General features: G+C 29.9%; 1 protein-coding gene across 5 annotated transcripts; it reads left to right on the top strand.

Moving 5' to 3' along the window:
- Positions 1–727: 727 nt before the first annotated feature.
- Positions 728–10,577, top strand: LOC148605497 (protein FAM47E-like). Of its 5 annotated transcripts, none has more exons than XM_088549473.1 (11): positions 728–1,023; positions 2,068–2,091; positions 2,384–2,540; positions 2,983–3,204; positions 3,738–3,922; positions 4,412–4,505; positions 5,776–6,039; positions 6,320–6,484; positions 7,464–7,547; positions 8,817–8,840; positions 9,788–10,577. In XM_088549473.1, exons 1-11 carry the CDS (start codon positions 953–955, stop codon positions 9,794–9,796), a joined length of 1,299 nt encoding a protein of 432 aa, XP_088405599.1. In that variant the 5' UTR covers positions 728–952; the 3' UTR covers positions 9,797–10,577. The 5 variants fall into 5 exon arrangements, with proteins under 5 accessions (XP_088405599.1, XP_088405600.1, XP_088405596.1 ...); XM_088549474.1 differs by lacking the exon at positions 8,817–8,840 and adding an exon at positions 8,737–8,778 and having other exon boundaries at positions 9,786–9,922; XM_088549470.1 differs by lacking the exon at positions 8,817–8,840 and having other exon boundaries at positions 9,786–10,577.
- Positions 10,578–11,239: the final 662 nt, after the last annotated feature.

Genomic DNA, 11,239 nt, shown 5'->3' with positions numbered 1-11,239 from the left:
ACGATTTGTTGAAGGTTTTTGATTTAAAATACCATATTCTCTGTGAAACATATTAAATGATTAAATCTTTACATAAAACTTTGCTTTAACATGAAACTCTTCCACATGAGACAGTCCCCAACTTTAACTGTTCCTCAGCTTAAAAGGTATCAAATTTTGGATATTTTTCTGTTTATTTGTATTCCATATATGCATTACATAATAATTTTATTTCAGAAGTAACATGCTTCCTGATTGGAAAAAAAACTTTGTACATCATCTCAGAGACCAAATTTTGTATATGACTTTGACATCATCAACCCTTTTCAATGGTTTACTTATTGAATTTTGATACTAGGAATGACTGTTATATTTTTTAGTCTATTTGAAGTTAATTCAATGCCCATGGTGCAAAGTTAATTCAATGTCCATGGTGCACACTTTAAAATAAACTGCTACACAAGTTATTTAGTATGCACCACGTTACTGAGGTTATTTCCTCTTAAACTGAAAAAATATTACAGTAATGCCTTAAATAAATGCAGTAAAATTTTAATAATATTTTTTTTGTTGGTACCCATGTGTATTACTGATAAAAGACAGATATGACTATAACTAACACATTATTTTAGTTATTAATGATGGTTAATATTGTGGTTCGGGTACAAGAACGAGTATGCGTCACGTGTTTTAGACAATGTGTGTACGTTATGATTTGTCGTTGTTTGTAAGTTGAACATTGGTATTCAACTACTTCCCGTTAACTCCACGAAGAAGAGCTCTCATCCCTAGCAACAACAAAATAGTTTACGATGTGATTTTATACAGGAAAATACTTTTTAGAGAACAAATTGGATTAGCGGTGGACATAACTGATGCTAGAAATGAAATAGAACAATAATCCCTAATCTTTCCTCTAAAAAATTGAAGATTTTAACATATATAAAACAATTGTATTTGGTTTGCTGTCAGAATGGCCGAAAGAAAATACGATCTTGCTCTGGTAAATACTGTCACTGACAAGAAGATTCGTCCCCAAGAATGGTAAATTAATACATTTATTTTCTAAATAGAAATACAGGAATAGTTGGGACTGTTCACGGTATGACCTTTAGTTTAGTCCGACTTGTCACATGTTTATATTTCATTACATGAATTCACACTTGTCATTGAAATCGCTGTGAATAACCCCAGATTTGTCTCCGAATAACCTTTTGACATCAACGAAGCAATGTAATTTTAAATTGTGAGGTCATTAATCTTTAAGCTGAAGGAAAATTCAATACAAAAACAATGAGAAAATATATTATTTTTGAAAATGGTGTCCAAAGTGTAAATATGTCTATTATTGCAGGAGTTTGTTGATTACAAAAACTGTCAAAGCAGTCTTCTATCTGCAAATTAGCACAATTCATGTGCAAAAAACAATATTTCAGAATTGTTTTGGAGCTCATAGTATTTCAGATCCAACCTTTTTAGAATTTATGCTGAAACATATAAGAAAGTGGTTACAATACTTTATTTGTCTGTTTATGTCATCATTTTAATAAATGATATTTTTGCTAGTATGGAGGGTGTGAGAAAACTTACTTTTACACAAATATGTATTAAATCATTTTTTCTCTTTAAAATGGGTAATGCAACTGCCTTGAATGCAAGTGAATAAAGCAAGTGTATAAAAAATGTGTTGTACAGAAATAAAAAAATTAGTGAGATCGCAGAGATAAGAGTCAACTTTAGGTGCTCACTTTATATGTATGCATCTGTAAAAATTTAAGATAGATAATCTGATTTTCATAGTAAAGCAAGACTCTTGAGTCCTTGACTCTTGAATCATGATCATCACTGCACAACAGGCTTTTCTTTTGCATTCATGCCACTTAACTTTCATCTTGTACCATTCTTTCAATAAAGTACCATTCTTTTTCACTTATTCAAAGTATCTCATATGTTTCTTTAGAGTCAATATCACAAAACAATCTTAAATCTGTCTTTTTTTTTTTTAGCAATTTCTGCTCTTTATTAATATCTCTTTCCTTTTTGCTTTTACATCTATCTTCATTCTTCTTCTTTCTCTTCTGTTTGCAGGTTATATGAGGTAACAGAAGAAAGGTAATGCGACTCTCTTTTTCATTTCTTTTCTTTGTCTACATTCATATATTTTTCATACTTTTCTTCTTCATCTTTTAAACTATCTTCCTAATGCAGATTGTGGAAGGCCTAACATACTCTCCATGTTGCACTTTTGCTCAAATTACTTTTAAGCATAAGTGCTGTCAGTTCTTTATTCATTTTCATTTTGATTGGGGTTCACACATATGCTTGGAGATAATCGTTAATCGAAAATGATTGTTTTATTTTACAATTTGACTAATTAAAAAAAGATTTGTCTTTATTTTTACAGGTACAAAGAAAGATTGAAGACAAAATACATTAAGTCATTAAAACCCACAGATACTTCCAAACATTTAGTTGGAAAGAATTGGCTATTTATGAAAGATGGCCTTGATGACTTCAGAGATGGATATCCTCCACCTGTCGAGGGAGACATTATGCTTAAAGTAAGTACTCTGTTGCACATTTTGTAGTACATGTATTTTTCATTATCTTATTTTCAAGAGTTTATTGGTTAGAATGATAAAAAAAATTACTAATGAAAAATCTTTTTTCCAGTAATTATTATATTTTACAAAAGTATTGAGATCTCTGCTTTCACGGAGCAGATACAATTAAAATTTAAGAATGAAGACAGAAGCTAAATAACCTGTCTGACAGTATTGTAGACAGTGAACTGTTGTTTCTATTTGTTAGCACATGCAATCTAAGTTAAAGTGTCAGGCTAGTATTATTCCAAATTCACTTAGTTGATGTAATTTATTGTTCCTGAAAAATTTTCCAATATGATGCAGTAAACTTAGGTCAACCAATCATTATATTGATCAATCAGTCAATCAATCAATCGAAATGTTTAAATTTTCAAATATGTGAATGCTCTTCTTGTAGGGTGCTAAAGGACCAGGGCCAAACATTAAAGGTAGTGGAGAAAATCTTAGTTCAGTAAAGCAGCCAGCTGCTAAACAGCGATTTACAAAGCATCAGATATGTTATTCCAGACAGACCCCTCTCCAACAACAGATGAGGGACCACATTGATGAAGTAGAATATGGACTAACTCAGCATCCTCTTGCTTTATACCCTCACTTTGAAGAAAATTGTCCTCCCGATGTAGGTTTATTATGAATCAACAAAAAAGTATTTTATCTATTTTAGGCCAGTGACATGTATGAATGACCTCTTGGTTTAAGGCCATTTCCTCAGTTTTTAAGGTTATCTATTGACCATGTGAGTTGTCATACCAATAAAAAAACATACACAAAAAAGAACTACCTCATAAGGATAGGAGAAAGGTGAAACATGCACCCGCTTGACTTTTGTGTTGTCAAGAACCAAGAAATTTAACTAAATTGGTTTGTATTTTGAAAAAGTAAAAAAAAATTAAAAAATTAAATTTTTTTATTAACATTACTTATTATGTACTGAGTAAAGAATAAATTGCATCTACACTGTATCATTCCAGTAGTTTAGCATAGAGTTGTGAAAGAGGGGAAAATGTTTAGATAGGGGGAAAAATGTACATTTCCCAAAAATAAAGTAATATTTAAAGTAAAATTTCTATTTACAGGTGTGCAGAATCATTATTCCACACAATTTGAAGAAAAATATTTATTTATTTCAATAATTTTGTTTCTGTTTTTTAGTTGTTTGATATGATAGTAGACCTTTTGGATCCTGAAATTAACATGATGTCAGAGGAAGGATCTGAAAGAGATGAATTTGATGAAGAAATTGTAGAGGAGGAAGAAGAGGATGCAAAGTCTAAAAAATTAGATGATGATGAAAAATCAATTACAGATGAAAGGGAAAAAGAAAAGGATAGTTTTGGGTATGTAAATTTTGCATAACAAGTTTTCAGTTTTTATATGACTTTGTCTTAAGAATTTGATATGATTAACATAAAAATTCAAATTTGATTTTTAATTTGTAGTTTAAGAAAAAAACTGTAGAATTAGAAAGAATTTTATATAAAGCACACGAGAAGGGGAAAAAATTTCAATACAATCATTGTAAAATTGGACTACGTTGAATAATGTCATAGACTTTCAGGGTATCAATGCCACTGTTAATCCCCTTAAATCTAAATGCATTCACAGAAGAATTTTTTATTTGAATCTTGATTTGACGGTTGCAAATACTCCTTTCTGCTAGTAAAATCAATTTAAGAGAGGGCCTCGGGGAAGATTAGTTATAAACTGACTGTGTAACCCTCTTGAAATAAAGTATTATTATTATTACCGTATTGTATTATTATTATAGATACCATTGAAGTAGGAATAATTTCCATGCTTAATTATACTGTTTTTAACTTAATTAGGGGAGAAAAAGTACCACGTCATCCCTACAGATGGAAGGATAAAAAAGAAAAGAAGAAACCTGGTGATGCTAAAGCAACCCAAGCAGAATCACAGGCAAGTAAATTAAACTGAACCATTTTAAAACTTTTTTCAATTATCAGCTATAAATTTTGAAATTATCTTGATGTTTTTATATATTATTCTGTTGATGACATTAGGTTCTAATTGCATAAGGCAGGGCGGATCCGGGATTTTAGGTTAGGGGGCACACTGTTAACATTTTTTAGGTTAAATTTTGAAAAATTTAAATAAATCATAGGTCAGATGATTAGTAATCATGTTGAATGATACTGTTTTATATACTTTGAATGTTAAAATGGTTGGAATGCAACAACATTAATTTTCATCATCTCTTCAGATACTTTATTAAACTGAGGACAACCCATGCCTTGCAAATTTTAGGGAGGGTGCACGCACGCCACGTCCCGGCCTGAATCCGCCCCTGTAAGGGCAACTAAATTTGTTGTTTTTTTTTTTATACCATCCCTCATCTCTTAGTGATTCCTCATTTACCCATTTGCTATATCAATAAAATAAAAACAAAAAAGCACTTCCTTTTTAATTTTTTTCTGAATTGTGAACAATGTAAAATCCCCCTCATAACCTTTGTGGGGAAAAATAATGTCCTCTTCATTAACTTTAGTAGAAAAACACTGAAAACCAAGAAATGTTGTACACTGCTCGAGAGGAATTTTTTTGTGATATTTCAATGATAAAATAATGTTTTTGATTAAAATAACAAAATTGCAATATTAGTAATGAATTTAAGTAATAGTTTTTGAAATTACAGCTTCTGGTAGGAAAGATTTTAATTGCTGTCTATGCCCAAAGGTCTAATTAAATTAGATTATCAATATGGCTTTGATAAATGTATATAATAATAAATAATACTGCAAATAATATAATTGATTGAGGGAATATATAATATTTCAGTTAATTTATGTTTTTACGAGACTGTTCAGTGACTTTGGTAGCCTGATATAGAGGGAGGGATGAAATGCCACCACTTGCTTTTGGTGTACACATCTGCCTTTCAGAAGATCATGAAAGAAATATTTTAGTCAGAACTCTTTTCTTTTAACTAAGAACCTCTTTTTCAGTTCTGTATGTTCTTACATTGAAATGGTTACTTTACAAAAAATAGTCAAATTACTATGGCATTTATTCATAGTATTACCCGAATTTGTATGAAACTGTTTTCTTATGAATTGGTTCAGCCTGCTAAACTACCTTTCATCTTAGGTAATGTGCCCTTTTATCCAATTCTCTTGCTGGATCACTGCTGTTTTCCATATGTTAACTAAACACTCTTGCACTTTTCCAGAGTGAGCACATCAAGAAGGTAACCAAAGAGTTTTGTGATTGGGTGGCTAACCTTGGAGGAGAATCAAACAAAAACAACATGGAAGAGTCGACGATTACAAGTCTTTTTGCCAGTGGTTATGAAACAAAACCTGCCCTATCAGTTCCTATACATGTGGTGGAATTAACCAATGTTCCTCAGGAATTACGGGCAACTGCTAATGTTGCCCAACAACAACAGACAACAAAAAGTCTACCTACAGAAAAGATATCTAAAGATAAATGGGTAATTTATATTTTAGTATCTTTGTACAGACATGTAAAAAAGAAGAAAAAAACCACATATTTATTTTGAGCCCCTTACAATAGACATTTTGTAAACAAATGACAAAAACTGTTTTGGGGCTTGAAAATCTTCAACTTATTTTATGAAAATAGTCAAAACTTGTGAATTGTGAAAAGAAATATTTTAATTTTCTTCATTGTATAAGTATTTTGGATATTTATAAACGCTTTCTCATATCTTAGATACTATTGTTTATATAAACTGACATTGGTATTTTTAGAAATACAGTGGTAATTATGAACCAACATGGGTAAAATTCAAATATGGTTCTTGGTACCTTGATCCTAAGTCTTGGAAGAAGAGAGATGTTTCTGACCCACTGTTAGATCCTAAAGAAGTCAAAAATCAGGAAATGTCAGAATCAAAGAAAAAGAGTAAAGATCTGGTAAGTTAAAAAAAAGGAAAAGATCATTATATTTTTTTCATTTATAGTCCTCAAGTATGCCCCAACAGGTCATTAGAAGTGGATATAATTAATTTTTAAAAATGTTTAAAACAAAGGAGAATTGAAATCTGGTTGTAATGTACCATTTTATGTGCTTTCTTTTGACTGACATATGATGGTTAACTAAATGTACTGGTTTTCAGTGGGTTTCATGGTAATGGTTTTTCAATGTGTAGTTTTCATTGTTTTGTTTGTGTTGTGTGTTTGTTCATTGTCTTTTGTCTTAATTATATTTTTGGTTTTCCTCGATATTGCTTTGTCAGTACCCCTTGTTTGTACTTTTAGTATTGCTCCATTTTTATTGTCATGCAAATACTTACTTTTTGGAGTGATATAAATTATTAAAGTACTATTGTATGAAAGAGTCAGGCAATGGATGGCACATCATTTTTCTTAATTTATTCATTTTTGCCATTAACATATTCGATACATCTTGAAAACAACTTAAAAGCTTTTTGAATTTGTCCTGAAGCATCTGTAATGTAGATGTTTTTGACTGCTTATATAGGTAAAAAGTGTTGGAAAAATTTCCCACCATTTTTTCATAGTGTTTTTCAACTAAATTTGACCTATCAAAATTTTAAAAAAGCAAACTTTACAAACATTTTGAAGGATATTCCTAGAAGTTATGAGGTAAAAATACTTGGATAATGGGAACAAATCTCTGAGTTCTTTTCTTCATGTGCCACACTTTACACACATTTTGCCTGATTCTTAGTCAGAGTAGTACTTAAATTGTTAATTTTAAAAAAATGCAAAAGGTGGCAGATGCATTGTTCTTTAGTGTAGCCTGTTTTCAGTTTAATTTTTAATGATTGAAAGTTAGCTGAAAGTAATTTCATGAGACGCTATTTCTAAAATGGGTGTTTAATGTTATTGATTGCTTAGCAATATATCATATACTGGAAATCTATTGTAGAATAATGATATTGCCCAGTCACATGGTGCCAAGCTGTTTATGGATTGGACAACAGAGGCAAAGAAAGATAAAAGAAAACCAGAGGTATACAAACAAATAAGAAAGAAATAATTGCACAAATATCATTTATGTAAAAAGTCCTACTAAGGACTTAAAAAAAGTTGTAGAAAATATCCACAACATGAACATTTTTCCATTGTTCTTACTGCCAATATATTTTTTCTCAGGTTACTGCCATGATATTTAAAATATCAGCAAGTTACTTCAAATTAACAGTGATGTGGCCAATACACAGAATGAAGTCAATTTTAAATCTCTTGACAAATGGTATATTGATTTGGGTCTGTTATGATACTTTTTTTCTCGCCTTCAAAACTGCCATTTTTCTATGTAATTCATATGTGAAAGGAACACAACCTTATAGATAATGCTGATTTAATTTCAGTTTTACAAAAAAAATCATTAGTGTAAAATTGATATTAAAATAATGCATTGTAATAGAAATGAACACTATGATGCCTTAACTTGCAAATTGTTTTACGCTTGTGAAATCTACCACTGATGTTTATCGATTATAATTAGGAATTAAATTCTTCAATGAGTTATTGAATATATTACAATACTTTGTTTTAGAAAAACCTATTTTTAAACCAACATGAAGAGAAAAAAACATTATTTTAAGCAATGACTTAAGAGAAAATCCAAATTATTACTGAACTTATCATTGCACTGTATCAATATTGAATCTAAAATTACATTAAGTACAACTACATTTGTTTATAAATTTAAGTATTACTCCTGCTAAAAATCATGCAAAATGTGATCCATGGTTGGAAGTCTACATATTTTTATTTTTGATATTTTGTTAAAATTTTCATAGTAAACAGAAATTAACATGTAGCTTTTCATATTACCCTGTTCATGGGTGCTATAAATTATAAGGAATACACTATAGAATTCAAAATTAAGGGAGATAACTCTGCAAATGACTCGGAAATACAACAGAAACTATTTTATTTTCAATGTGAATTATTTGATAAGGACAGATAGATTGGAATGAATTACATATATCTTCATATAGACCCATGAAACAACTAAATTACAAAAGTAAAAATATGTAGCCTTTTTAGGGGTGTATCACATTGTACAGAATTTGCATGATCCTTACAATGGTGGCTACTTAGAAAGTTTCAATAATTTATTTAAGAGCTAACCAATGACATTGCCACAACAGCTTTTCAAAACTACTGGAGAATTTATGGTACTATTCCAGATATTTCAATGTCATGCTGAATCTTAGTGTTTGCAGTAAAATGTTAGTAGTTTATTAACACTATATTTGATTATTTCCAGTTTTTTAATTTGGTTAAGAAACTTAAGTTCTTCAGCTGTGTACAAGCATGATTTATTATTCAGAAAATTGATTTTTTTATTCTGTTTTCTCAATTAATGATTTTTTAAAGTCATTCTCTGAAAATCTATGCATTTTAAAAACTTTTAAATATTTAAATTAACTTTCAGCATGCATTATTTTTGTGGTTATAGAGTTTATTATAGACAAATTTTCCTGTACCTGAACACTGGAATGTGGGACCTTAGAAGTTTTACATCTCATGCATGATAGAAATGCACATAATAGCAAGATCTTTTTATCTAGTGAAAAGAACCTGCATTAAAACTGCTTCATCTTTTGACTTTGACATCATTTCAACATAAATCATTTCTTAAATTCAACTTGCATGTTCAGAAGGTTTGGGTTTTTTCGGTATTGCATATTACTCATTTATAGATTATATTACTTTTGCATGCTTTCTTTCAAATTCATGTTCATTTTGCAATTTTTGATACATCTATTCCTTCTGGAGTAAACTCTTGAATTTTTAATTGTCCTTACTTAACAGAAGTAATTTAGTGAGACACAACGAAAACTTTTAACAAAAACTTTACCTTCTTTTCTTGCATCACTTAAACTGTCTTTTTCCATACAGACAAGATATGTTGTAAACAGATGAGTCATTTAGTTTAGCATTGATAAGAGACAACAAAGGTCATTTTAAAGCCCTGTATAGCAATGAAAGCATTTTGAATATTGCACATACTGTATATGTAACAAAAAAGTATATTTCTGGTCTATTTCTCTTCCAAATAAAAAAATAAGGAAAATATTGTCAAACTAGCATGTACTATTGCTGCTGAAAGCTTCTTGGTATTTAATTTCGACTACAATTTTGTCATAATCTCAGACACCATTGATCCACTTAAACATTTTTTTTAACTTGCCATTTACTGTTGCTTTAACTACTATATTTTTCTCCCTTTTAGTTTCTAGATGAGGTGGCAGAGATCCAGTCCAAAGCAGCTGAGGAAGAAAAGAAAAGACTTGAAGCAGAGCTAGCAGCTAAACAGAAGAAAACATTCCCTCGAAAGAAACAACAAGTCGAAGTCACATAATCCTCCATTGTGTTCTTTTAATCTGACTTTATTGTTGTAAAATTTTTAAATCACTGCTGTAAGAGATTGTTTAAAAGGCTGATGTTATTTATAATATATCTTAGACAAAAGCTACTTTAGAGATACAATAAAAGTCCTCAAGTTAATTTTAAAACTGATAAATGGACATTTAATTTATGTATTTTTGAACATTGACAAGATAATCTTCACCAAAGCTTTCTGTGTGGTTCAAATTATGAGAATAATGATATACTGAAGGGGAGTAAAAATGTACAAAAATATTGCAAAGAATTTTTGACACTTTAGTGTCAAGTATTTTTTCTTTTTCACCATTTGTGAATTTTAGAGTTAATTTAACTGTGATATAGTTATTTTTTTTTTTATAGAATTCCTTTGATATATTTAAACATTGATGCTTCTGAGTTCTTGTAATTCTACACATAAATGGTGATATACACTTATGTTGAAGTACAACTTAATGTACTTGGAAATTAAGAACAATATTCATTGTAGTTTTGTTTTGGGATTGTACCTAGGTACTGAAAAAGTGGCTTAGCGGATGAAGGAAAATATCTTTAACTGCATATTTGTAACATGTTGAATGACACATGTGATTGATAATTGTTTTGTTTGTAACATGAAATAAACTGGATATAAAACCTTGGTAATTTATTGATGATTAAATACCTTGAATCTAGAAAGTGAATTTTATACTGCTATCATACCGAATTTTGAAGCTGTACATGCTTACCTTTACATTCTCAATTTTCACTTCAAGTGAAGCAATACAGGCTAGAAAGCTCTATATACAAATCAATAAAAGTTTGGGGATCTCATTGATCATGGTTATTGTTGGGTAAAATCCAAACAATGAAATTTTCTACAAAAATCATATACTGTGATATTGATGTCCATTTTTTTTTTCACAAGAATTATTTTTAAGTATATGTATTGTTTTCTGTGTTTCATTTGGTTTCTGTTTGATCTCTGTTCAATGGATGGCTGTAGTCACGGTTAATATTGATTATTCTTTTTTAACCACATGAGTAAACTAAAGGGTTAAAAACTGAAGATGCTGGTTGTACTATGAACATTTGATTGACAGACATTTAATCAAACCAACCCTGATTTGTACTAGTTAGACAAGCTCTGTCTTTATATCCAGGGATGATTTTACAAGGTCAAACAAATGGAAATTGGTGAAATCCGAAGTGAATATACAGTAAAAAAAATTGTAACACTAAAATCCAGATTTAAAAAGGCGAAAAAGCTGAAAAAAAATCATCCCTGAATATCCTAGCTTACTGAACTCCAACACGGCTAAA

This window comes from Perna viridis, chromosome 10, assembly GCF_037379345.1.
Source record: "Perna viridis isolate PV_CMFRI_1.1 ecotype Kerala chromosome 10, ASM3737934v1, whole genome shotgun sequence".
In the NCBI taxonomy this organism is placed as follows: domain Eukaryota; kingdom Metazoa; phylum Mollusca; class Bivalvia; order Mytilida; family Mytilidae; genus Perna; species Perna viridis.
The sequence above is the reverse complement of the archived record's forward strand: the minus strand, read 5'-3'. Positions and strand labels throughout refer to the sequence as shown.

Bases quoted from the DNA above. Each gene is read 5' to 3' on its own strand.
- LOC148605497 (XM_088549470.1), top strand. From the start codon at position 953: ATGGCCGAAAGAAAATACGATCTTGCTCTGGTAAATACTGTCACTGAC. The intron at 3,205-3,737 runs GTAGGTTTATTA...TCTGTTTTTTAG, and splicing joins AAGAAAATTGTCCTCCCGAT to TTGTTTGATATGATAGTAGA. The intron at 6,040-6,319 runs GTAATTTATATT...TGGTATTTTTAG, and splicing joins AGATATCTAAAGATAAATGG to AAATACAGTGGTAATTATGA.